Source organism: Zingiber officinale, chromosome 5A (assembly GCF_018446385.1).
Source record: "Zingiber officinale cultivar Zhangliang chromosome 5A, Zo_v1.1, whole genome shotgun sequence".
NCBI lineage: Eukaryota > Viridiplantae > Streptophyta > Magnoliopsida > Zingiberales > Zingiberaceae > Zingiber > Zingiber officinale.
The window spans coordinates 135,679,057-135,707,033 of record NC_055994.1 but is presented as its reverse complement, the minus strand read 5'-3'; the positions used below and the strand labels follow the sequence as shown (position 1 = coordinate 135,707,033).

At 37.7% G+C, this 27,977-nt stretch overlaps 3 protein-coding genes across 13 annotated transcripts; all 3 read left to right on the top strand.

Annotated features, from left to right (window-relative positions):
- The first annotated feature begins 30 nt into the window (after nucleotides 1–30).
- Nucleotides 31–7,133, top strand: LOC121981975 (serine/arginine-rich-splicing factor SR34-like). Of its 11 annotated transcripts, none has more exons than XM_042534796.1 (16): nucleotides 31–191; nucleotides 472–563; nucleotides 1,663–1,728; nucleotides 1,934–2,008; nucleotides 2,109–2,217; nucleotides 2,307–2,353; nucleotides 2,431–2,488; nucleotides 3,529–3,578; nucleotides 3,758–3,814; nucleotides 3,905–4,014; nucleotides 4,088–4,180; nucleotides 6,314–6,347; nucleotides 6,415–6,486; nucleotides 6,563–6,643; nucleotides 6,736–6,807; nucleotides 6,893–7,133. In XM_042534796.1, exons 2-16 carry the CDS (start codon nucleotides 477–479, stop codon nucleotides 6,896–6,898), a joined length of 1,017 nt encoding a protein of 338 aa, XP_042390730.1. In that variant the 5' UTR covers nucleotides 31–191; nucleotides 472–476; the 3' UTR covers nucleotides 6,899–7,133. The 11 variants fall into 11 exon arrangements, 6 of the variants coding, with proteins under 6 accessions (XP_042390730.1, XP_042390729.1, XP_042390731.1 ...); XM_042534795.1 differs by having other exon boundaries at nucleotides 6,888–7,133; XR_006111962.1 differs by adding an exon at nucleotides 5,643–5,731 and having other exon boundaries at nucleotides 5,813–6,643; nucleotides 6,888–7,133.
- Nucleotides 7,134–9,419: 2,286 nt separating this feature from the next.
- On the top strand, nucleotides 9,420–10,725 carry LOC121981974 (phytochrome A-associated F-box protein-like). The gene has a single exon (XM_042534794.1). It carries the CDS (start codon nucleotides 9,497–9,499, stop codon nucleotides 10,511–10,513), a length of 1,017 nt encoding a protein of 338 aa, XP_042390728.1. The 5' UTR covers nucleotides 9,420–9,496; the 3' UTR covers nucleotides 10,514–10,725.
- An 8,132-nt stretch (nucleotides 10,726–18,857) lies between these two features.
- LOC121981973 (beta-glucosidase 22-like) lies at nucleotides 18,858–24,255 on the top strand. The gene is made up of 13 exons (XM_042534793.1): nucleotides 18,858–19,157; nucleotides 19,275–19,338; nucleotides 21,493–21,551; nucleotides 21,766–21,841; nucleotides 21,931–22,002; nucleotides 22,082–22,169; nucleotides 22,281–22,536; nucleotides 22,717–22,832; nucleotides 22,916–23,136; nucleotides 23,464–23,489; nucleotides 23,568–23,673; nucleotides 23,744–23,837; nucleotides 23,919–24,255. Exons 1-13 carry the CDS (start codon nucleotides 18,990–18,992, stop codon nucleotides 24,139–24,141), a joined length of 1,569 nt encoding a protein of 522 aa, XP_042390727.1. The 5' UTR covers nucleotides 18,858–18,989; the 3' UTR covers nucleotides 24,142–24,255.
- The last annotated feature ends 3,722 nt before the right edge of the window (nucleotides 24,256–27,977 follow it).

The following is a 27,977-nucleotide window of genomic DNA, read 5'->3' as shown; positions in this document are numbered from 1 at the left end:
TTTGAATCGATCCAAACAGCCCATCACACCCTCTCCAAACTGTGACCACCCGTGCGAATACAAATGTGCGACATAAATTAATACCGTCCGCAGGCCCGCTTCCTCGTCGAAACCCTCGAAGCCCCAAAACCGAACGCTTGTACCTGGTCCACACCGAGCGGGCGAGCGGAACCGACTCTTCTATCGCCGAGGTGAAGTTTCTTTTCTTCCTCTCCGCTTCTCTGTGATTTCTCTTGGCCGGTTATTAAGTTTTGATGATTTCTTTCTTATTACTGGATTCACGATCTTCTTGATTTCGCCCTAGGGTTTCTGTAAACCTATTCTCACTGTTTCATTCTTTTTCACTTCTTTTTTTTTTTCAAAAAATAAAAAACTAAAAGTTGAAGTTTTAGGTGGATCTAGTGCCGTCGACTTGTGGAACGATTCTTTGACTTTTTCTTATTTTTTGATTGTTGTTGATATTCTGTGAAGGAATCATGAGTAAGCGATACAGTCGAACCATCTACGTCGGCAATCTCCCAGGGGACATACGTGAAAGAGAGGTGGAAGATCTGTTCCACAAGGTCTGCTCTTTTTTTTTTTTTTTTGCTTCTCATCGGCATATCTCTTCTTTTTTTCCATGTTGAATGAAACCCTTTTGCTAGAGTAGTTATAAAATCTTTATTTTGGTTCTTACGTAGAAGTTCTTATTGAAGAAAATCTTGAATTTTTTGGGTTGGGAGGAAAATCCTTCCGTTTGCTATGAGTGACTTTAAATGGTGTGTTTACTTGGAGGGAAATAGGAAGTATTAAAAAGTAAAAAATATTTATCAATTTCATCCCTTCACAAGGAAGAAAGAGGAGAGGAGAAGGAATTAGATTTTATCCAATTCCTTAGTCTTATTTCGGCCCCAATTGGGCAGACATGTAGGAAAAGGAAGTTGCAGTGACAGCACTTACTTTTTCCTCTTGATTTTGCTCAAAATACTACCTTTTTATCATCTTCCTCGCTACCAATGAAATATGTCATGGAAGCTTAATCTTTGTCCTTATGTTTTTTATTGGGGGAAAAAAAGTGCTTTGATTGTCTTAGTATACTACACAGAAAATATTCATGCAGGAAAAAAAATGAAATCTTTCATAGAATTGTTAAATTGAGATCTTCTTCAAATATGCGAAAGTTGGAATAGTGTAATGGCCATTTGATGAAGATTCTTTGTATTCCTTCAGTCAATAAGTATTGGACTCGCTAGATTTGTCAGCTGATATAACTCCATTTTTGTGCATATATGCCATATTGCAGTATTGTACTAATACATACCTACCTACCGCTTACTGCCCTCTTTGAATGCGGATGATGCATTGTTTTGGTCCTAACTCCATTTGTTGCTCTAGTATGTTCTGTATTCTTGTTTTGCAGTTTATTTCAGGTTCACTATTCATGAAATTTTGTGTTTTAATATTTTCCTACCTCTTTTGTTCTAAATTGCTTCAAAACAATGAATGATTCAAATCATATCCATAAGTTCTTATCTGTTTTTTCATAATTTGGGATCTTCAAATTGGGATAAAATATTGTTGCTTTTCTAGTTAGCTTAAAGAACCATTGATATCTCTTATTTATTTATTTTTTACTTTCTCTCCCTACTCCTTTGTTTGATATTCAGTATTGTTATGTTGCAGTATGGACCAATTATTGATATTGATCTGAAGATTCCTCCAAGGCCTCCAGGTTATGCATTTATTGAGGTAATACTCCTTTGACTGTATATCTGATGTAGAAACCTATACATGAGAAGCAACCACTACTATTTGTTGTCTCTCTACTTCAGTAGTGTTGTGAATTTCATATATTTGGAGCCATAGCAATTGTAAAAAATTGGTAATTAGGTGCAATTTTAGGGAACTACTGCTTGTATATTCTCCTTAGATCTTATATTAATCCTTCTTGCAGTTTGAAGATCCTCGTGATGCTGAAGATGCTATTCGTGGTCGTGATGGATATACTTTTGATGGTCACAAATTACGGGTGGGCTTATCAATGGCACTTATTTGTTTTTTGTTTCTTTTTCTTTGTTTTTGGTGTGTAATACTTTTGCTGTATGAACTCGTGCAATTTTTTGGGGTAGGTGGAACTTGCTCATGGCGGAAGGAACCAATCGTCATCACTTGATAGGCATAGAAGCTACAACAGTGGAGGTCATCGCGGTGGTGTTTCCAGGCGCACCGAGTATCGTGGTCAGTATTTACCGTATCATAAAATCCAAGCGATTACACTCTGATGATTAATTTCGTGTATAAGTTTGCTTCATCATGGTTCTATGTAGTTATGGTCACTGGTTTACCTTCCTCGGCATCATGGCAAGACTTGAAGGTTTGTTCATGATCTAATTGTCAATGCGTAAAGTTCACCATATAATTGAGACATAAATTTGGAAAAATCTTCTCTAGGATCACATGCGCCGAGCTGGTGATGTCTGCTTTTCTGAAGTTTTTCGCAATGGGCGAGGTTAGCTGCTCTGACTTTATATAACCACCTAAGTGATGAACTGACCTACACTCCATGGTTATGTTGAAAATTGAATTTGCATCTAACCAATTATGATATTCTCCTTTGATTCCTTTTAGTGGAATGACCTCTGTAACTTTCTGTGGACTTGTGGTTTGCTTCGACTCATATCATTATTTTCATACAATTCTTACATATCCAACCAACTATTATGAATTTTGTCTTTTGCAATCAAATCACTCATGTTAGAACAGCTAAGATACTTTTCTCTTTACCCTATATTTTTTTTCTTCCATTTTAATAGCTAGGATTCTGTTCACTAGAATCTTCTGTAAGCTGAGTGGTATTTATTGTGGCAGATTGTGTTTTGCATCATAATCTACAATGGTCTCTCATGTAAATTAGCTGAACCATTTCCGCCTTGTTTAGATGACAGCTTGTAGCTAAGATTCTCTTCAATTAAAAATTTTCATTAAGCTAAGCTAGGTGCTATTTATGTGACAGGTTGTGTTTTGCATCATAATCTACGTTGACCTCTCATGTTAATGAATTGAATTGTTGGGTTAAATTATTTTCGTGTAGCCTGTAGTCAAGCCATATGATTCTACTTGTTACATTCAGTACATAAATTTGATTTTAGATGAAACTGTAGGTAATTTACTATTTACATTCATGAGATGAATAAAGAAGCTTTTTCTAGTCAGACATCTTTAATGTTTGCTTTGATAAATATGGTTTTCCCCATAGAGGTTCTTTTTATATTACTCTAGTAGGTTAATGTTTAATGCAATGACGTTGTGAGATTTTGTTTTTATATAGACCTTGCACCTTCTATAATATTGGTTGTCTTTTGTCCTTTTCATACCATGCATTTAAGAGTCCTATGTTCATCCTATTCTGTGTCTAGTTTTGAAACTAATAAGTCTTACGTATTAACAATGGTTAGTTTGGCCTGCTTTTTTTGTTGAAACTACTTATCTCCTTAATTTAAAAGTTGTCCAAGTTTTATTTGTAATTTATGCACGAACTTTTTTTTTCAGGTACTCATGGGATTGTAGATTATACAAACTATGATGACATGAAGTATGCAGTAAGTTTCTATGCCCTAGTTAATTTCTGATTTTGCAGTTTAGCACATTCTAAGCCTGCTTAGCCTTGTTCTCAAGTATCAGCATTTGATTGTTATCAAGGGGAAATGACTTTTTGATGATTATTAGGAATTTTGTTCTTCAAATGTTATTTGACTCTTAAGCCAGCATATGCTTGCAGATTAAGAAGCTTGATGACTCTGAGTTCCGGAATGCATTTTCACGGGCATATATAAGAGTATCTTGACTCGACACTTCCCTTATCTCTCAATATCATGTTTAAGCATCTTCTTACACACAACTTTCCTATCATTTCTTATATTGATAGGTGAAGCAGTATGATTCGGAGAGAAGCTTGTCTAGGAGCCGAAGTCGTAGCCGCTCTTATTCAAGAAGTGTAAGTCCAGCCGATGGTAGGAGCCGCAGCCGAAGTCGAAGGTTTGTAATGTTTTATTCTCATGGTTATGACAATAAATGTTCCATGACTGTCTGATAATAAATTGTCGAGCAGCAAGTCACCGAAGGCACAGTCATCACGTCGTTCCTTGTCTGGTTCTCGGTCAAGATCTGCATCTTCTCGTTCTCGTAGCCGTTCAATATCAAGGTAAAGTAAAACAAAAAATTATCCAGTTTGTTAACATCCACCAGAAGTATAAATTGACAATTGACTAACACAGCAAGATAATTAGTTTTCATGGTTCAGTATTTCAGTTTTTTCTATTCATACAGATGAATATATGAACAATTTTTTTTGTGAGGTTTATTATCTGAAGGATTGCAAGGCTATGATTAGCTATAAGTAATCAGGAAACAAGAGTATTATTTATTCCGTGTTTGCATGTTCTTCCTCATGATCATGTTTAAGTTTAGTTTAGTTTTGTCTTTAAAGAACCAAGCTATTTATTTAGCTTCTCAGTTGACAGTTGGTTAACAAATTCAAGTGCTCATTTCTTGAGGTAGCTCAAATTGGGAATGTCTTGAAGTTGAGTTGTAGACAATTTAAGATAATAAAATTATTAATTTATATTTTTACATTAAATTGATTTGCATAAATTTTCTATAAGATTATTATTTTAGTAAAATAAAAATAAAATATAGTTCATTATTTTGTCATTCATTTTGTGACAAGAACTGAGTTCATGCTTCATCGTTGGCTTTTTAGTCTTGCTGTTTAATGCCCAACTAGCCACGTTTTTTTTTCATTGTTGGTTTGAATAATATGCTAACCATACAAGAGTTTGTATTTTGGGAATTCTTTATGCCGGAGCAAACTGAATCACACATCATATTCATTATTAAGAAAATTCAATAAAAGCTATGCTGTACTGAATTCAGTAGAAAAAATTTAGTTATCAAAAGAAGACAATTTTTGTATTCAGTTATGGGGTATCGGATATCCTCAACAAAATTAGGTGGGTTTTAGCATTTGTTCTCTTGTTTTAATCTAGTGTAGACATGTTGAAGTTTTGTGCCGGCATTTAGGTTTGTTGAATGGTTTATCTTGCTTGTGTCTCCATGTTTGTTTCCATTTAAGCAACATGAATGTATTTAACTATTTATCATTCTTACACTGTCTAGCTAAAGGTAGTCATTCAGTTTCACTTAATTGTTAAAAAATTATTAATGGCTTGACATGACTTTGTCATTGTTTGCTTATTGAGCACTTGTCTCTTCTATCCATCTAGAACTACAAGAATCTTATAGAGGAAAAATATACTGAACAGGGTTTGAACTATTTCTTCATGGTTGAAGCAAATTTTGGTTGCTGCACTGGCATGTTTCCTCTTACCATTTCTACTAACTTCATGTTTCTCTTTAGCTGATTAATTTACTACAATGCTGTCTAATTAGTATGGTCCAAGCTTTTTTCTTCCATGTCAACTGGGATTTTTGCTTCAATTATCAGTATCTATCGCGTTTTGAAAGATTTTATTTGTTAAAATGGTACTTAATAGTGAAAGCCAATATGTAACTTTAACTTTGGTCCCTTTAACGAGCCAGTTCTTGTGATGTTGTGCTTGCTGACCAGCTATACATCTTTGAAAGTTAATTTGTTTGTTTTTTAGATTTGGGCTTAAGCGGGAATCTCTGGATTGGATATTAGGATCTGGATTGGATATGATGGAAATGCTTGCAACTATTTTGGTGTTGTAAGGTATGCTGTTTCATAGACGAGCAGTTTATGAAACCTGCAGAACATCTTGATCTTTACCACTAACTGGGCTTTTCTGACAAGTGGGCCTCATTGGGGGCAGAAAGGAATGGTTGCAATAACAAACTGGATTACTCTAAGTGGATTTGGCTTTGGACAAGTGCTAGGAACAACTTTTGCCACTCATTCATCATCCAGTGCTATAAGCGGCCCTCAGGATTCTGGGTGTAGTTTCCTTGGCAGAGTTGGGCGCTGAGGCTCTGAATGCGCTAGCAATCGGCACATTAGGGGAGTGCTTGCCCGGGTTCTCAGCCTGGTATCCTGCACCTCACGGTCATGATATTTATAGTCATGATAGTTTTTAGGTTAAATGTTGTCAAATAAGTACTTGAAAATTTGTTGCTGGCACCAACTATATCTCATCAACGAGCGGAATGTTTTTAAAATAAGAATTCAATACTTTAAAAGAAGTTTGGGCCCTTTATTCTGCTTCCCGAATGTATTCTGATGCGGAAAAGACAGGCTTTTGAATTAAGTTAAACAGCAATATGGAAATTGAATTCAGTTTTCTGGAACTTTTTGCAGATCTCCAGTAAGATCCAGATCTCCAGTTACTTCTGTAAGTTAGAATTATAGTCTTAATTATCCTTTCCCTTTACTTGTTCGACTAAACTGTATGCATGTAGCCCCGTAATGGCAAACCTGCAAGTAAAAGCCCTAGCGAGCAAACTCCTAGCAGCAGCCGAAGCTTATCTCCAGTTACTTCTGGAAGTTTGAATTATGGTCTTAATCATCTGTTTTATTATCTTGATCAACTAAACTGTATGTGTGCAGCCTCATAATGACAAGCTTGCAAATAAAAGTCCTACTAAACACAGTCCTAACAGTACCCGGAGCTTATCTCCTGTTACTTCTGTAAGTCGGAATTACGCTCTTAATCATCTTATCTCCCGTTACTTCTGTAAATTAGAGTTATGACCTTATGGTCTCAATCATCTATTGTGCAGCCCCGTGATGTCAAACCTGCAAGTAAAAACACTGTTAGGAGCCAGAACGCATCTCCATCTTCCTCACCTGAGGTATGATTTCAATAGATGTTTGAAAATTGATCTTATATTTCTCCCAAGTATATTTATTTACACTTTCTTGCTTTGCATAGGCAAGATCTGATTAGAATGCCCAGTACTCGTTAAGGTGAAGTTATGTGGAAGGAACACGCTGATGCTGATTTTAAAGTTTTTTAAGTATCGGATTAGCGGCAATACTGTCTGGCCATGGACTTTCTGTTTGCCGTTGTACTCTTATCTAATATGCACTGTTTGGTCATCCGTAGACACCGAGACTTGAGTTTGAATGTTCCTGACTTGTATACTCTTATTATTGAATTTTAAAATGTTTATTATAAGAAGCGAGCCTGCATAATGCGTCTTGAATTATTTTTTTTGTTCAACTCTTAGGAAATCTGGGAAGATCTTTTAGATATGAGAGCCTTTTTTTTTTTTTTGGCTCCATTATGCCTCCGTATGAGCTGTCTTGTCTAGTGATGCTCATGTTTTCTTTGTAATTGCTCCATTATGCCTCCGTATGAGCTGTCTTGACCAGTGCTGCTCATGTTTCTAGGCATGGTTAATTTTCAATGTCTTGCTTCGTTTTTTTCTAGCTAGGGAGAGGGCTTTTCTAATACGCGACTAGAAATTGTTTAGCTCCACTTTGATCCATTTGGGCCTTTCCGGCTGTCTGACTCAGTTTCACGTGGAGTGTGATCATTGGATTCTATTGTGCGTTATTCTCGTTCTGATTGTGACGTGTACTGATTATTGTCTCCAGTGCGCATGTACCAGCAGTTTTTTTACTATGTATTCAGATGTTACTATCCACAGGCGAAATGTAGGAAAGTGCGGGTCTAATCTCACATTATACCTGTAAGGTATAAGGTAAATTCGGTAGTTCTTTCTTTCACTTGGTATTTAGATCTTACAAATTGATTAATAGACAGTTTGATCTCACATTTGTGCCTCAACTTCATTATTATTGCTTAGAAAATACACCTCTTATCACCCATCAAACATTTTATTTGCTTTTAATGATCCTTAAGTAGGCATAGCAATTTGTATCCATTATCACATTAATGGATTGTGCACAATTATCCTATAGAAACCAGGTGTTCAGATATTTCTATCCTTTATTCACCTAGAGATAATTGATTTGATTCCATAAAATTTTTCCATTGACAATTTGAATAAATTCATGAAGTACAGATGAGTCTCGGACACGATCCTACACCGTGAATGATTGGGAAACTCCTCTTTCCAATTACAATTCCACCGGGGTGGTGCAATTATCCTATAAATGCATATAAAATGATATTTAAATTAGTTATATGTTTGAGACTAAAGGATAAGATTATGATTAATTAAATTTAATTATATTATATAAAGCCAATATTTTTTTTATAAAAGAGTTGTCAATCTTAACTCTTCTCATTTAATAATTAAAATAATGGGTAAAAATGAAAAGGCCCTATCTAATCCTATTAGAATTATCAAAATAAGTATTAGAATTATGAAAAGAGTATCTCTTTTATAAAAAAAAAAATTAAAAAGTGTATCAATCAAAAATATTTTTATTCGAGGTTTAATAATATAACAACTCAAGTATAGTTGTTATAATAGATAGTAGCTATGTAATATAGAGCAGTTATAATATGATAAAATAAATTAATTTAATTAAAATTACTATATATAAAATATTATTATATTAAATATTTTTTTTGAATTTTATAAAAATTATTTTAACTTGATAAAGTCAGATCAAAATTATTAATAATTTTGATTAAGTTGAATAGACTTATTTTAACACATTATAGCATTTATACAGTAGTACGTTGTGGTAGATGTGATATAATTACTATAGTAACACTTGTACAAAAATATATTTTTTTAAAAAAAAATTATAAAGTTTTTCTTTTTTAAAAAATAATTAAGGGCATTTTTTTTCTCTAAAATAATTAAATCTATAATCAATTGTCTCGAAATCTTGTGCATATGTTGAATATTTTTATGGAATATTAAAAAATACCGAGTTAGAATAATTATTAGAAAATAATGTATCTAGATCATTAATGGGCATGTTCAACTCAATAATAGAAAAGAGATCCTACTTCACTACAGGGAGAGAGCTAGAAATTTGATACGAAGACGAAATATACATATTTATATTAAGGGAGACGATCATATCATTATCTTTCATTCATCACTTTTTCACCCCATATTTTTATACCTCATATATTTTTTATATTTAAAAAGTGAAGGAGGATGGTTACTGCCATCGCTCCCCTTTAACTCTGTTCCTATTTCACGGAATACATTTATGTCATTATCAAGCCCTCAACTATGATGTAGTGCAAGGTTATCGTCTATATAGTAGTAGTTCAATATCCAATTATGATATATTTATATGATTTTTTTCTTTCAAATGGCATGTGTAATCTTGGACTTCTGGACCATAACTGTGAGCATTTTTTTTATTTATTTTAATAGGGCCAAATTTTGATGTTACCTATTTCATTATTTTTTTAATATAATGTCATTATCATCAAAGCGTAAGTATTTTTTTTTATTATCATTATTATTGGTTTTCATTTTTAAGTAAATTGAAATTAAGTTGTAGAGTAAAAAGGTTATAAATGGGGTCACCTTCATCCACATTGCAATCCCTAACTTCGATTTCAATCGAGAAGTCCCAAAAGTTCCAATTTCTATCGATCCGATGGTCTCGCGCTTTTCTTCCTCTTTTTCCTCCCCCGCCGCTGCGGCTGCCACCGCCTCCAACGGCGCCTCCTCTCCCTTTGCCTTCCTCTCCGACGACGTCATCCTCAACATCCTCGCCAAACTCGAATCCGATCCCCGCGATTGGGCCCGCTTCGCCTGCGTCTCCTCCCGCCTCTCCTCTCTCGTCCGCACCGTCTGCTGCCGCTCCAGCTGCTGCCGCTCCCTCCCACCGGATCTCCTTTCCTCCACCACCGACACGGCCGAAGCCTGGTCGTCCCTTCATAAGCTCTCTGTCTGCTGCCCCGGCCTCCACCACGCTGGCGTCCTCCTAGAGCACTCCGACTTCGGCCTCGAGCGCGACATCGGCCCCTATCTATCTCCTCCCTCTTGCTCCTCCTTTTCTCCGTCCTCGTGTTCGAGCGATCCGCGAAATACCCCATCACAGGACCCCTCCGACGTTTCCGGCTGGTCCGTCTTCGATGACCTCTACTCTGACACCGTCTACGACAATTCAGAGGCTCAAGATGCTGCCTTTATTCCGATCGAACCCTCCCCCGGCGATAACGCCATCACAGTCGGTTCGATTGCCCCCATTAGGAGGATGAAGCCGTGGGTGGGACCGCTAAACTCCCATTTGGCTACGGGGCCTTGGACTCTAAGCCGTGAGCAGGGCAACAAGCTGCTCGCCAGCCGCTATAGGGGCGATTGCCTGTATATATGCGACTGGCCTGGATGCATTCACGCGGAGGAAAAGCGAAAGTACATGCTGTTTAGGGGGGCCTTCAAAAACTTCAAGCGGTCGAGGGTGTGGAAGACGATAAGTGACTCGAACAAGGCTAAGATTGGCTTGGCTTGTGCTTTCTGTGCTTGCAGGGAGACATGGGATCTTCACTCTGCATTTTGCTTGAGGAGGGTCTTTGGGTTTCATGACGATGGGGAGCCGGTGGTCAGGGCCTATGTTTGCGAGAATGGCCATGTCTCTGGGGCATGGACTGAGAGACCGTTGTATGCTTGAATATATGGATCTGTCAGGTTATGGCTTGTTTTTATCAGTCAATTTGGTTTTGTTTTGGTTATAAATTTCTAGTCTAGCACTGTTAATCCTGATGTTGCTGGGATTTGGAATTGTTATTATCAACTTGGCCCAAGTCGATATCCTTTCCCGAGCTATTGTGTTTGTACTGTTACTATTCTGCCTAAACAACATATTATTGATTCTCTCGGTTCTGTAAAGGGTCCAGCCTGCGGCTGCACTATGATCCATGAAGACCATAGCTTATCACTGCTACAGTGCATCAATTTAGTGTGTCCAGTTTCTGATTTTGCAGTTCTTATGGACCTGTTTAGCCAGGACTAATATGGGGATAATCGACTCTGCTGCATCAACCTCTGCGGTATGAATTGGCTGTATTGCTGATACGTAGTGCTAGTATTTTACATCGATTACTGTTATCTTGCTTTACAATAGTTGGCAGCTTTTGAACTGTCATCTTTTTTTCATTGCTTGCAGGATAAGATCATGCTATGGCTACTAATTGAACAGTATGCTTGTTTAATTTTAAATATGATAGGTATCAATATCTTTACACGTTAGATACTGCCACTGTTGAACTGTTTGGTACTATTCAAAATTTAATACAGTGAGGAAGTGTATTGTCGTGAAGTAAAGTTTATTGGAGTACTTGCTAATCCTTGAATTTTTGTTTATATATCTGAATTGAAATGTATCACTAAGTGAGATAAAAACTTGGTTGTTGTTATATCTGAGTTTATGGTTCACTGGGTTGAAATTTTGTAATCTAATATGCATCTGTGCCTGTACTATCAATGGTTTTTAAACATTCCTTCTACCAGCAGACTTCCTTCTGATCCCAAAGAACTCAATAATGCATCATTAATATATCAAATAGATATATAATATCCTGTTAACCTATCATTAATTTCAAACTGCAGCCATCCTTTTCCCACGTGAATTAAGTTCTTTTGTTGAGTTGACTTCCTCTACCTGTGAGAATTCTCACTATATTATTCAGTAGCTGCAAATGGACGAGACTGTTTTGAGTTGTTTTTAAAGAAAAAATGGAATCTGATTATTGCCACTCCTGTTTAGGTTTTGCGTGACCCTTATCAATTGAAGACTTGGTTATATCTATGATACTTAGCTTATAAATGAGTATTCAATTATATCTTAATGTGCTACTTGTTATGGACAGTTATATCTTAATGTGCTTAGCATATTACTAGTATTCAGTTCTGCTATTCGAAAGTCCAACCACCTGTTTCTTCTGCAATGAAAAAGCAAATAAAGAATGCTAGTACAATACACTTGAAATTATCTAATTAACTACATTTTCAGAATTGTTAAAAGTTTGTTATTACGTGATCAATCAATGTTTGCCCCTTGCCCTTTGGGTATTAGATCCACAATTATAACACATTTATGTTTTTGTTTGCTCTTATCTGAGTTAGTTAATGTTATTTTCTTTTGCATGCAATAAGTTCCAGAGGCTGCCTGATGAGCTTATTCTCCTAGCAGCTTTTGGAGAATACTTACTAGTATGAACTGTTCAATCCCTACCTTTAGTTGGGAAAAATAAGAACTCTCACTTGAGACTTCGGGAATTGTAGTTCAGGGACTTTCGCTAAATTGGAACTATTCCCCTCAGGGAGTGAGTAGTACAATTTAGTTTTCGCTGCAATCATTTTCTTTTGCCTACAACCCTGGACTGTTTATTTCTGCAGACTTTATGCCTATCTCAGGGAACGTGTCCTTACTTGTTGAAGACGTTTGTTTGCCATGGAAGCTTTCTTAGATTGAATGATGAATTTTTAAGCTCTGAACCAGTTAGATCTTTCTGATAAATGACAATTATAGGATATATTCAGTTGCAGTCATTCTCTTTGCGCAAAGTCGTCTATTAAAACTGCAACCATGCTAGAAAAACGATTCATTGTTATATCATCAACAATTTGTGCTTGAGATTTGGGATGTTAATTCATGGATGCAATGTTATTCATGTCATAAACAAGATCAATAAAAAATAATATACTGTTAGTTTTATTAACGTACTCAATCATCTTATTTGTTGTGTTTGTGATGCGGAACCAAAGAATAATTTTAATTTTTTTATTATTTTTATTGAAGGTTTTGAGAATATTTTTGTTTTTGTAATGTTAGGATCTGGAATCTATTTAAACACATGTTTAGTTGTTTTAGGGTTGAAAGTTTTTTATTAATAATAATATATGGCTGTGCTGGTTTTTTTAAATGTTGAGTTTGGTTGTCTATCTTTTGATATTTTACAAAATTAATAGGGTTTGAAAGATTCCTTTTGGTATATGTGCATGAATAAACGGAATCGATAGTTATTTACATGGAATTAGAGCGAGGTTGATCTTGTGGAATCAGTAACTGCCTCTTTTAAGAATTAGGAGTTTTGTATTTCGATTTCTTGGCATTTGTGTATACATCAATAAAATTTAGAAGATTGTTTTGGATATTTGTGCGGGAATCAATGGATTCAATAGTTTTTCATTGCATCCTACTAAGAAGATTGTAACGTGTTTACAACATTTTTTATGATGATATGATTAGTAATCAGAAGGTGAATTTTCTCCACCATATAGAGAATGATGTAGGAATAAAATAATATTTTTTTTTTTTTTAGTTGGGTTTTGAGAGTATTTTAGCATAATGCTATGAGTCTTGAATTTATTTAAATACATGCTTAGTTGTTTTAGGGTTGGAAGTTTTTTATTAATAATAATTTATGATTGTATTTTTTTTTAAAATATCAAATTTGGTTGTCTATTTCTTGACATTAACAGGAATAATAGTTATCATCTGTATCAGTTGGCACAGTCCGTGGGCAACCTCCTGTTTTATAAGCATCCAACAACTCGTTGTCATTGGGGTCCATATCCGAGTTTGTCCGGAGATGACATTGGACCGATTTTTTTCTATTTTGATTTCCAAACATCACAGTCATATTTTCCATTACATCCGTTTGCCAATAGCTCGAAATACTGACGTTTGCAGCATTCATATCCAGAGTGGAAATTAATGGAGTTGCAGGAGCGGCTGTCAGTTTCTCAGACAAGGCATCCAAGAATGGAATTCAACTTATTGAATAAATATATATATTTTTAAAAATGATTGATTGTCTTAAAAATATTAAGTTGATGGAGAGTTAATACTTTCTAATTTGTATCAATGATCGACAATTTTTTTAAGGATATTATCTAATATTAATAAAAAATAAAATTAAAAAAATCAATGGAGTCATCTCCTATTTTATTTAGAATCTCAGTTCATCTTATTGATTATTTTTAAGATTGATTATTTCATCTTATTGATTATTTCTAGGATCAGTTCAGTTTAATAAAAAAATTTTATCATCATTTTATCGATGATAAAGATAAATCGGAAAGTAAACGTTTCTAAATATCGGAAAGTAAACGCTTTTGAAGGACAATTAAATTGTACTGTGGTACCATAGCCCGATGGCAATGGAGTCATCTCACAGGGAACACGCAGAAAATTCTAATTTCATGCAAATGACACGTGTATAGAGAGAAGAACGGGCTGCTTCCACGGCGCCATGAATTTATATATCGAATGGTAATTGGTGGGTGCCTTTCAGTAAGCACCATATCTGATTTGAATAACGGCAACAACAAAAAGTGTGCCTTAATTATAAAAATCGTTAAAAAAATATTTTTTTATCGAAAAAATGCTTTTATTTTATTTTTTTTTATCAAAAATATTTTTATTTCAGCAATCTGCTATAATATATTAAAATAAATTATTTACTAATTTAATTAATATTATTTTAAATTTAATTATCACTTTCAAAAATTAAAATATTATTGTAGTAGTTATTAATTAACTATTATAATAATGGTAGCAATATTAAATGACGGCTGTATTCTTAAATAATTTATATAATAATTTCAACTCAATTGTTAAAGAAAAAATTGATGAACTCAGCATTATCGAATATGGAATATCACTTTGATCCCATAATTTTCCACCGGGGTAAATTAAATCGTTAAAAAAAATAATAATCTCAAGTCTCAACTCTCAGATCACCGGTTCGACCCATAAAAATTTTATTAAAAAAATAATATATTACCAGAGATTTTAGAGACTTAACGGAATTTAAAATTACACAGAATTTAAATTCAACTTATAATAAAGATGACCTGAGCGATAATCTAAGGCGGTCAGCAGGGGCTAATTTCTATTAGGTGATGAAGGCAGTTTGCACAGTATTGACAAAGCGGGCTGATCGACCGAGCAGCACGAGTGGGCGCAGCGGATCGGAAAAGCCGACTGAGCAGCACAATCGGGAGGCAAAAAGAGGCCAACCGGGTAGTAAGAGCGACCGGGCAGAAAGGCTGATCAGGCAGTAGGACCGACCGGGCGAGCAGACAGGTCTAGTGAAAGGCAGGCTGGGCGGGTAGACAGGTCAGGCGAACAGACTAGCCGATCGGGCGAGCAGACAGGTCGAGTGAAGAAACATGCCGACCGGGCAAGCAGACAGGTCGGGCGAACAGACAGGTCGACCGGGCAAGCAGACAGGTTGGGCGAACATACTGGTCGATCGAGTGAGCTAACAGACAGGCCGAGCAATCAAAGAGACAGACCGGGCGAGCTGACCAAGGCCCACGATTGACGCAATTTCCTTGAAACAGATTCACCCCATCTCCGGCAGTGCTTTGAGATTTACTCGGATCGTCTGTTTCCCAGGATAAAATGGTTGACCGTGACTCCACCAAGCACTAGTGGTCACTACGAACTGAGTGACATCCGAATGCTATCACGGGTACTCTGCCAAGCAAGAGTTGCACGACAGACGATGAAAGAATGAAGGTGGAGAGCTTCTGCTTGTGTATCTTCTGCCTGTGATCGCAGCCTCTTTATATAGGAGCTCAGATTAACAACAATGCTAATGGTTGATTAATGACTATTACTTGCCGAGTAGTGAAACACCCACTGTTTCACTCATTATCGCTCAACCATTCTGATTCTGCATTAATCTCGACTTTAATGCATCAGTTATACAGTAGCAAAAAGGTTTATGTGGCAAAATATTAGTTGTTCCACTTGGGCAAATTTTGCCCTGACCGGTCCGGCATTCAACGCGCGCAGGTCGTGTCCGTACACGAGTCAACATGGTTCAATGCAATCCAAGCCCTAGATTTGCACTCCCCTGCGCACCCCATGCATTTGTTCACATCCTCAATGCATGTGAATCAACATAAATCAACCAACATACCATGAAACTCCCAATGTGGGACTAAAGTCTCATTCACAAGGGAGTTTCTATCCTCTTCCACCTCTTCTCCATTCACACCTATTCAACAAGTTTTCCATCGATCATCAGGATAAATCGAAAAGTGCACGCGACGACCAGCCCAGAAGCCCAGCATTCTTTGGTTGTGCCCTCCATTTGGAGGAAAAATTCTTTCAAATATGCTATAACTGGAAATCAAACCGTGAATACCTAGATAATAATCTGAATATCCTACGATGATACCATACATGTGAAAAAAAAATATTAATCCTTCTAACAATTTCTGAAGAGAAAATATTTATTGCGGCTGCTCAAATCAAATGATAATCTCAGTTACAATCTTTAACTATTTATGGGTGATCAGTTTGATCGTACAAAATTTTTCCATCGACTATCAAAGTAAATCAAGAAGTATGCGCAGCCCCCAGATAAACCAAAAGCGTAGCATTCTTTGGTTGCAACCCTCATTTGAATGAAAATTTTTTACAAATATGTCATAGCTAAGGATCAAACTATGAATACTTGGAAGATAATCTAAATATCTTACCGCGACACTGTAACCCCTGGACATGGTTGTTCAAAGCAAGTACTAGGTTGTGGGTAAGTTAGCGTGGCTTCCGTGTCTCATTAATCCTTTGTTGGTTTGGTTTTTTCCACTGTGTGACTGGTATAAGTGCTCAAGCGTTAAAGAGTAGAGGTCGCCCCATAGAGAGACGAGAACCGTGCACATGGATACGGGGAAAGAAGGGACCTTCTCGACCTTCTCCTCCTAGAAGGCGATCCTCTTGCTATCGCTTGGGGCTTAGTGATCGAGCTCAAGGACAACGAGAAGCAATGCTTCAGGTATTCACGGATGTTATATCTTATAAAAAGTGTAAGATTTAAATATCATATATATATATATATATATATATATATATACCTTTATTTATTATATTTATTTTAATATTAACACTTATTATTATGAGTTCACACATCATAACTTAGAAATTAATGAATAAGCACACATTAGTTAAAGTAATAAGAATAACATAAAAAGTAAGGGCTTCACATACCATAACTTAGAAATTAATGGATAAACACACATTAGTTAAAGCAATAAGAATAACATAAAAAGTAAGGGCTTCCACATTGGCGTTATAACTGGTGTTAAAACCAATATGAGTTGTATGTTAATTACACATGTATCATTGATTTCATTGAACGTTTATAAAAAAATAAAATTAAGGGTGCGTTTGGTTTAAGAAAATAGGAGTGGAGAATGAAAATGAGAATTATTGATTACCATTGTTAATGTTTGGATTATAGGAATAGGAATATAAATAAGAGAATGAATCCTTGAAATTGGGTAATAACTCATTCTCATGTACCTCCCCTTCAATGAGCCATTATTCTATTTTCATCAATCAAAATATTCCCTTATTCCAAAAATACCCTTGACCTAAAACTAAAATTTTCTCCCTTAATATCAAATATCAAAATATATTTATTTATTTTTTCTTTCATATCACTTCTCTCTCCTTGTTCTCTCTGATCATATTTTCCTTCTCATCATTTTATCATACACTTTCTCTCTCCTTAATCTCTCCTATCACACTCTCTTTTCTCTTTTTTTCTCATTACACTTTCTCTCTCATCATTCATTCTCTCTCCTCAATCTCTTTCATCGCACTCTCTTCCTTCTTTTTTTTCTCATCATACTTTCTCTTTCATCATACTTTTTTTTTCTCTTCTCAATCTCTCCCATCACATTCTCTTTTCTCTTTTTTTCTTATCACATTTTCGCTCTCATCATATTTTCTCTCTCCTCAATCTCTCCTGTCACACTCCCTCCTTTTTTTTCCTCAACATACTTTCTCTCTCATCATACTTTCTCTCTCCTCAATCTCTCCCATCACACTCACTATTCTCTTTTTTTCTCATCACACTTTCTCTCTCATCATACTTTCTCTCTCCTCAATCTCTCTCATCACTCTCTCTCTCTCATCACACACTCTCTCCTCATTTTTTCTCATTATATTTTCTCTCTCTTCATCCTCTCTCATCATACTTTCTCTTACATCATATTTTCTCTCTCATCTTCTCTCATCATGCTCTCTCCTATTACACTATCTTTTCTCATTTTCTTTCATCACACTTTCTCTTTCTTCTTTCTCTCTCATCATTCTCTTTCATCATATTTGTTTATCACATTTAATTTTTTTCTTTTATTTTTCTTTACGAGTTACGAGTTACGAGTAAAGAAGAGGGATCAAGAGAAAGAGGAAGAGAAATATACAAGGAAGAAATTTCTTCCTATGTGGTGGTCAAGGTAACAAGGGGAAGGGGTTCCCCATGTGAATATGATAAAATTGAGAGTGAGACTCATAGAGAGTTTGTCCTATTGATAGAAGTAGATCAGAGAGAGACTATAAATGGTAGTTCTCAGCCGCTGGGACAGGCTGCGATGGATATACTGTCGGTGCGATGTTCAGCAGCGGAAGTTGTGGTCCATCGTACTATTTGATATGATCACTGCTAAAGCTGATAGAAAAGAAATGCATTAATTACAAATGGATGGGTATTTGCAGAAAATAAAATTTCTAGATTTACCTAAGATGGCGTCAAAATGAAAGCAACTCTTTGCATTTGTGTATGCATTTGACAATCCTGCAGTCCTGGTTTTCTTAATCTACGAAATATAAAAACTCATGTTCGTCCCCAATTTCTCAGACGGACAATAAAAGGTTTGTTTTGTAAAATTCAATACCGGTAATCAAATCGCACCGCGCCAATAAAATTAATCCGTATCCAATAAAATTAAATGAATATGCAAAAAAAAATTAATTAAACAGAAGACAAACGGTACCCACTGGACGTGGATAATTTTAATCTCGTGCAAGTGACACGTGGTCGTTTAACAATGGTACAGCGGCTTCCACGAAGCTACCCTTATCTGATTGACTTAATTATTAAAATCGTTAAAATAAAATATTATATACAGAATAATTTTTATATTAAACATTATTTACTAATTTTTATTCAAATAAGTATATTTTATTCTTTCTTGGCTGTGGCGTACATTTCACTGGCTTCCGTCTCGCGTTACCCTTCTGTTGTCGTTGTATATGGTTTCTTCGACTGTGCGTCTGGTGCTCAAGCGTTAGATAGCGGAGGTCGCCCCGTAGAGATAAACGAGGAGAGAGCGCAGGGATGGGGAAAGAAGGGACCTTCTCGAGCTCCTCCTTCTTGACGGTGATCCTCTTGCTATCGCTGCAAAATTACGGCTGGGGGCTGCCGCTAGTGACTGAGCCGGCCAGCTTGAGCAGGGGAGATTTCCCGCCGAATTTCATCTTCGGAGCTGGCACTTCGGCTTATCAGGCGAGCTAGCCAATATTCCTTAAACGTTGGGATTCATTCGGTTCTTGGAAGGACTTGCGTGAGTATAGCTAGCTTCATGTCTAAGAATGCTTATCGTTGTTGGTTAAACGTACGTAGGTGGAGGGAGCTGTGGCAGAGGATGGAAGGACTCCGTCCATTTGGGATAATTTCACCCATCAAGGTCTGGTACTTGTTTCTCCCCCGATTCGATTGTTTAACTTTACTTCTGTTCGCAATGATTGTTTTAGACTATTAACCATTTAAATGAATATGGATAGGATGACGTTTGAGTACATCGTCATAAATCAATTATACCGAATGAAAATTTAATATCTAAAATTATATTATACTAGTGTGATTAGTATCCCAGCAACAAACTACTATAACGGGTTTCCTTATGAAAAAATTATTTTAATTTAATATTATACTTGTCTTAGTAAAAAAAAACTAAGAAAAGTATATTTTTTAACATCGTCAGCCTAAAATATTTATAGAAACTTCTTTGATCATACTGTTGTCAATTCTAAGATATGGAACTAAAGAAAACTATATTTTTTTATATATAAAACAACCAGATAAAATTAATGATGAGAAAAATTCATAATTGATCCCGTCCGAAGGCTGAGTCGGACGGAGGCTGGTCGTGGTGGCCTGGTTGTTGACGGAAAGTCGTAGGTGATCCGGCTCCCACGGGTGGCTGACGCTGCTGCAGGACCCTGCGCACACTCAGACAATCCCCCCCTCTCACGTTAGAGACCGAAACCCAGGAAAAAAGTCCCCGGATCAGGCTCTCCGACGCTTAAGTCAGGTCCCTTTTCCCCAGAAAAAGCCGAGAGACTCAAAATGAAAAGTTGTGGAAAAAATGACGAGAGAGCGCGTACCCGCGTACGAGGAATCTCTTCCTTTTTATGCACCCGCCTTGCTTCCAGAACCTGTCACCCTGTCAGAAGACGTTAGACGCTGGGCTTTGTCGTATATCCCCGACACATGTCGTGCTGCTATTGGTCGTGAAGGCATCTTCTTGTTTAGGAACCTCCGCCTTTACACAGGGGTTTTGTCTCGTAGTGAAGAACATCTGTCAGGCTGTCATTGGTTATGAGAGCATCTTTTCGCTTAGGAAACTCCGCCTCCGCACATCTCCCTGGTATGCAATGATTACCCTTGACGGACAGTTGTGATCCTCCGACCCCTGCACAGCTTAGCTCGTCCTATTTATCGCGGTCTGCATCTACCTCACACCCTTGACCAGATCCTGCCTCTAAGCGTTACCTGCCAGTCGGGCTAACTCCGACCAGCGCTGCTGCTTCTGACCTGTGAGTCGTGACTTGCACTCCCGGACCTTCGAATCGCAGGCCTGTAAGTCGGGCTGCCTCTACCCAGCTCTGCCGCTTCTGACCCATGAGTACTTGTTGGTCCTCGTCTGTAAGCCCGTAGATCGGGCTGTCTTTGCGCAGCTCTGACGCTTCCGATCTATGATTTGTGACTTGCGCTTCCGGGCCTTCGAATCGCAAACCTGCAGACCGAGCTGACTTTGCACAGCTCTGCCGCTTCCGACCTATGATTCGCAACTGGTACCTCTGGGCCTTCGAATCGCAGGCCTGCAGACCGAGCTGACTCTGAACAGCTCTGCCACTTCCGACTTGTGCCCAGTGCTTCGCCTGTCGTCTCCTTTTGTCTTTCAACTACTTTGCCCCCTTGATCGACAAGTCTGCCTGACCCCTGACTACCCCATATGCTTGCCTTTGACTGCCTAGTCAGCTTGACTATTGACTGCCACGTCCTCTTGACTTTTGACCGCCATATGGCCTTGACCCTTCTCACCCTTTCCTCTTGGGCCCCTCCGTTACCAACCGTATCAATAATAATACGTTATACCTGAGTCTCGAACTCTAGATCACTGATTGTTTCGCTTGTGGAATTACTAATAAACCTTGGAATTATTTTTAATGTGAATAAAAAAAACATTAACGTAAATACATTTTAGACTGATTTTTAATAAAATAGTAAGATGTATCACATGTCGACATCACCATTAATTTGGATCTAAACATTAGATCATGATCGAACCAAACTATTCGAAACCGAACTTTTTGTTTTTTTACCAGTCAAACCAATCAAATTTTACTTTTTATTAATATATAAAATCGATTAATTCTACTTGTAATAGGAGATGAGTAGACTCCGGAAGAATGCATGAGTAGCCCAACACTTCACATTTGAATGCATTTGAGTAATAGAATTTCAGTCACTGATATTATAATCCTGTGTTTAATTACTCTAACCACCGTTTAACTTTCTGAGAATTATTGATCTTTTTTTATGATGAATATTTTAGGACGAATGATGGACAAAAGTACAGCAGATGTAGCTTCAGATGGGTATCACAAATATAAGGTATAATAACTACACACTTTAGGTTCACCTTTTTTAATGTAAAAATACATAAAAGCTTCTTCTATCTGTTTCATTTTGGGTTTGAATCTTAACTTAATTATTACCCATTGATGACTATTAAAGCTACTTCCTAAGCAATCGCACAATTAAAGAGTTAGTTTGACTATAGAAGAATCATACAAGTAACTTTCAGTAAGATGAGATGATTTATTAGGAAGATGTCAAGCTGATGGCTGAATTGGGATTGGACTCCTACAGATTCTCCATCTCTTGGTCAAGACTTCTTCCGAGTATGACTCCCTGAAACTTTTAGATCGGTTAGAGTGTTACTAAAAAAAACTAATTCTGTTATTTTATATGAATGCTACTTTCTTTGTAGATGGAAGAGGTTTTGTGAATCCTAAAGGTCTGCAGTTCTACAACAACTTCATTGATGAGCTAGTGAAATATGGTTAGTCTTCCATTAAAAATATACATCAAACTTGTTTTCTAATTCAACTTTTGGTCTTATATTTCTTGCAACTATGAAGGGATCCAGCCTCATATTACACTATACCACCTCGAACATCCCCAAGTGCTAGAAGAGGAGTACTCGGGATTACTGAGCCCACTCTTTGTGTAAGCTCTCCTTCAACTGCTTGAATATATATATACACATTGCAGTCTCCTTAAATTTTACAAATAATGAGTTAAGCAAGCTAACACATAAAGAGATGGTGTGGAATCCAGGGAGGATTTCACTGCATTTGCTGATGTGTGCTTCAGAAACTTCGGTGATCGAGTTCAAAGATGGACTACATTTGCTGAGCCCAACATCAATGCATTAGGTGGATTTGACATAGCAGGCATTGCACCCGGTCGGTGCTCGTCTCCATTCGGAGCAAATTGCAACGCTGGCAATTCTACAACAGAGCCTTACATTGTGGTTCACCATTTTCTGTTAGCCCATGCATCTGTAGTGAAGCTCTACAAAAGCAAGTATCAGGTATTCTTCATTTGCCTGTGCTCTGGGATAAGCATGCAGTAATTTAAGGAGGCTAGATTGCATTTGATTTTCGAAAGCAATTCGAGTGAAATATTTTTGTATTTCAAATTGAACAACACAGGTAAGAAAGATGCTTGGCTAAGAATATATATACCTTCTTAATTTGCAAATGATCTACAGGCAGTACAGAAAGGCTGGATGGGTATCAACGTTTACACTTTCTGGTTTTATCCAGACACAAACTCTTCTGCAGACATTGCAGCAACCCAAAGAACAATCGACTTCTACGTCGGTTGGTGAGTCATTCTATCGGTCCCTCCGTGTCATTTCAAACATTTAAATTTTTAAACAAGATATAAAAAGTTCATCATTCAATTAGGATACTTAATCCTTTGGTGAATGGAGATTATCCTGAAACAATGAAGAAGAATGCTGGCTCCAGGCTCCCCTCCTTCACTGGCAACCAATCTCAACTAGTAAAGGGCGCCTTCGACTACATTGGCATCAATCACTATTCTTCAATCTATGTCAAAGACAACCCCAATGCTTTGAAAATGAAACTTCGCGACTTCAGTTTCGATGCTGCATCCGACATTTCAAGTAATAATTAGTAACAACCATCTACACTCTCTTGATTACCGTCGTTAGTGCCCCCACGGGCGGGATCAGCCGGTTATGACATGGTATTCTTGCATCATGAGTCGGGAGGTCGAGGGTCTGCGGCAGCAATTGCGATAACATCAATATCTGTCCGTGCTAAACACCTAAGACCGTCATGTCATAGCTGGGCCCGTATTCACCGTGATTTACTCCCTCTCATACTTGTGGGGCTGGGATGAGGGGGCCGCTGGGTTGGCGGTTCCAACCTTTTGCATCATTGATTACCGTCGTTAGTAAACTAATTATTTTGCTTCTCAATTGCTGCAGGTTTGAGGAATGCAACGCCCGGTCAAGTAAGCATCAGCTGAATTGTTTGGTTTGTCATTTTTGGTTTAGCCAAGTGATTTAACTAATGCAGTGTAACAAACCAGTTTGACCCCACAAAGGCTGCGCCGATCGATTCTCAAGGGATGCAATACATATTGCAATATATCAGGGACACTTACGGCAATCATCCTATCTTTGTCGAAGAAAATGGTTGGTTTTCCATATCGGTTAATCTGTATTAAGCCATCTCTTGTTGTTGATCAAGGTTGTGCATTTGCAGGTTATGGAATAGGATTGAAAGAGAGTGGACTCAACGATACTGACAGGATCAATTACCTGACTCTCTTCATTAGTGGCGTGCTCGATGCTATCAGGTACTAGTTTTTAGTATTTATATAGTAAATGAGAAACACAACTTGATATCGATGAAAAGAAGTATCGAAATGGTGTTGCAGGAATGGAGTAAATGTGAGAGGCTACTTCGTTTGGTCATTAATGGATGTGTTTGAGGTGTTGACGGGGTATCAATCTCGGTGTGGATTGTACCATGTCGACTTCGAGGACGCGAATAAGACAAGGACTCCAAAGCTCTCTGCTCACTGGTACGCTGAACTTCTCAAGAAGGATGATAAAATCAATATGAAAACAAATGAGACTGCTGCTCTGGATAGAAATTGATTAGATGTTTATGTTTACGTTGCAAATAAATGAGAGTTCCAATGGAGTTCATGGAATATATATCATGCAAACAATGAATATGTTTAATGCATTTTATATACTTGTGGTTGTGTAGCCTTTGATAGCTGATAAATACAACAGCAACAACAATCAAATCTTGTGATAAATATAGGTGAACACAAAGATTATCACACAGGTAAAAGAAACGGGATGCTTCAATTATTCAGACTTAAAACCCCAAGAAGTTGATTCTACGTACGATAGCATTTTAGTAGCAGGAAAAGAACTTGTAAAACAAGAAGAGTAACTACAGCGAAACTATCTTCGCTACTGACTGCGCACCAATAGGCAACAAGTTACACAGAACAGAAATCTTGCCATGACTCTAAGGTTGATGATCCGGTTTGGCTATCTCACCACAGTGACGCAGCGGTAGAAATACACTCCAGTGTCGGTCCAGAAATCTCATCACGATGACGGAGCGCAGAAATTCATCCCACCATCAAGAACGATGATGTCGAGCATACCTTCTCCTAGATCTCTTCCCGTAGCGAGGCGATTTCTTACAGAGAGTAACAAACATCAAAGGATTTGTTGGGAGGCCCGGTGAGACCACTCCGATGTCTAAATTAGCATGGAGACTTGGTAGAAATAAAATGGAGAAACGATGAAAAAATGCAAAAAAATAGATGATCATATGAGATGATAGCATAATCGAATGCGAGAGCATAATAGAACCTACTTTCTTTGGGTGCCTTCCCCTCCCTAATAAGAAGAAACCTCAATCTTCAACAAAAGTCATTCAAGGAGCATTAAGGGGTATTAAGGATCATTAAAGCATGATTAAAAGGCGCATCAAGGAGTGTCTTGTAAGCTTTATGTTGACCAAGTCAAGGGACATTCCACTTGGGCATTGTGTTGACCAAGTCTTGCCACATGGAGGCTATATTGACTGAGCCTTGACCTTACCACATGGCTTGCCTGTCGGGCCACCACATTGACCCTTACTTACCTCCGCATCACAAGCATCCCCTTAAAGTTTAGTCAAAAGAGATGTGTAAGCTGACTGATTGGATAAGTATTTTGTTCAACGGTTATCCAGGTCCACGTGGTTGAAAATAATAAGATCGCTCATGGCTTTCAAGTACTCGTGGAATCAGAGAGAGAATAACTCGATCTATGACTATGTCCAAGTTAGGAGAGAATAATAATGTCGATCTCACTACTCCTGAGTACCCACGGAGTTGTAAAGAGAATAACTTGATTCGCAACTATGTCCGAGCTAGGAAAGAATGATAAATTAGATCCAAAGATTTCCGAGTATCTGAGGAGTTGGAAAAATAACAACTCGATCCACGACTATATCCGAGTCAGGAGATAATAATAAGGTCGATCTAATGACTCATAAGTATCGGTGGAGTTGGAGAGAGAATAAGTTGATCTACTACTATGTCCGAGTCGGGAAATAATAATAACCTTGACCTCACAACTCCTGAGTATCGGTAAAGTCGCAGATAGAATAAGTTGATCCGTGACTATGTCCAAATTGGGAAATAATAATCGTGCTCAAGGAGTTAGTGTTGGTGCAATTGGCATCAATGATCAAACCTGAGTTTTGATGAATAACAAATGAATTAAAGTTAGATGTGTTGTTGATCTAATTAATTTTGTTACCGAGTGCGCAAAGTTGACTAACTTGATGGGTCAAGAGGACCATACACTAGGCAGGAATTCTAGTCGGGGTACGTGATTCCTGATTGACGAAGTCCAGATATGGGATTCTATCAAGAGGTCGGGATGTTTGATTCTCGATGGGTTGAAGTTCGGATGTACGATTCGGACAGGAGGTCAGGATGTTCGATTCCCAATGGTTGGAGTCTGGATGTGCGATTTCGGCAGAAGGTTAGGATGTTCGATTCTCGATTGGTGAAGTTCAGATATATGATTTCGACAAGAAGACTTGGTGGGTCAGATTGGACGTCAAGGAGGTAACTTGACATTTTATAAGTGGAAGCAAGTCATTGGAGAAGAGTGACTCAGTAAGGACGTGTCTCGTTTGAGGGAGCTCCATTTTAGATCCCTAGATATTGACTAGTTCCTAGTCTTGAAAGGACAAGAACTAATTAGTATTATTATTATTTTATTATCATGCTAACTTTATTTTGTAGGTTAGTATTTTATATCTGACTAACACATTTTATAGGATAAAAGGAGTACAAATTATCTCGGGTGAACAGTATCCGAGGCGCCTTCCATGTGACGGAAAGCGCCTTGAGCTGGGCGATGGAAGGTGCCTTTGGTCAGATAAAATCGGACTTCAACCACGATAAGAGGTGAGCTGTTCAAGATAAAACTTAACGAATGGAGGATACTTTCAGTGCTATGGAAGGCGCCTTCAATACTCAATAAAAGAGTGTTTTGGCCAGCCTTCAAGAAATAATTTGTACAACTCTTCTACAAGCTTTTACACGTCCGTTCGACATTGCGACTACTCCGACTTTGTGATGTTGCTCTGCTACGATGTTGTTGCGCCCGACTACTGCTAAGGAGCGGTCCAATATCAACCATGATCTGATCATCTTCGAAAGTGTTGGATAATAGAATTTTCATTTTGTACTTAATTTTTACATAAAGGAAAGTGTAACGTGTTACACTTGTCCTGACTTTTTGATTGTATCGTTTCCCTCTTCTGGCGGTTCTGGAAGAGGATTTTAACGGATTACCCGTCGATAGGTCTGCGAGACTTGAGTCTTAAAGTAGGAGTTGTCGAACACTCCGAACCAAGTAAAATCGACCGAGTTCGCGTACTTATGTTTGTGCATTCTATTTTTGTGTTTAATTCTGCTGTGTACTTTTGATTTCAAAAGAAAAAGAAGAGTTTTTTTTTTTAAAACCACGTGATTCACCTCCCTTCTCACGTGCGTAACGATCCAACAGTTAGATCCAAAGACTCTCGAGTATTCAAGGAATCAGAGAGATAATAATTCAATCCGTGACTATGCCCAAGTTGGGAGATAATAATAAGCTTGATCTTACGACTCTTAAGTACCGGTGGAGTCAGAGAGGTTTACCGACATATATAGCATCGTGCTAGATCTGTGATTCCCAAGTATCTGGGAAGGACTTAGTGACTCTTACTCAGGAGAGGCTTACAGGTATATATGAGCTCAATTCTGACAATCCGAGTCAGGAAGAAAGTGAGTCTCGAAAAGGACATGGGTGATACGATAAACACAAGACTCTTGTATAAATTAAAGAATCGGGAGGATCTCAACCCCGACTATGCCCAAGTTGAGAGAGTTTGGGCCCTAAAAAAGATGTAGGCGATATGATATACACTTGACCCTTGTGCGAAGGGAAGGTTGATATCGCAGTCGGGAGTATCTTGACCCCAACTATGTTCGAGTCGAGAAAAATTGGGACCTGAAAAGGACGTGAACGATACAATATACTCTCGATCCTTATACGAGAGGAAGGTTGATATCGTAGTTGGGAGGATCTCAACTTCAACTATATCCTAGTTGAGGGAGTCTGGGCCCTAAAAAGGATGCGAGAAATACGATATACGTTCGACCCTTGTGCGAATGGAAGGTTAATATTGCAGTCCGGAGGATCTTAACCCCGACTATGTCTGAGTCGAGAGAGTATGAGTCATGAAAAGGACGCGGGCAATACGATATACGTTCAACTGTTGTGCAAAGAGGAGGTTGATATCGCAACCTGGAGGATCTCGACCTTGATTATGTTCGAGTCGGGGGGAGTCTGGGCCTTGAAAAGGACATTGGTGATACGATATATGCTCAGTCCTTGTGCAAAGAGGATGTTGATATCGCATC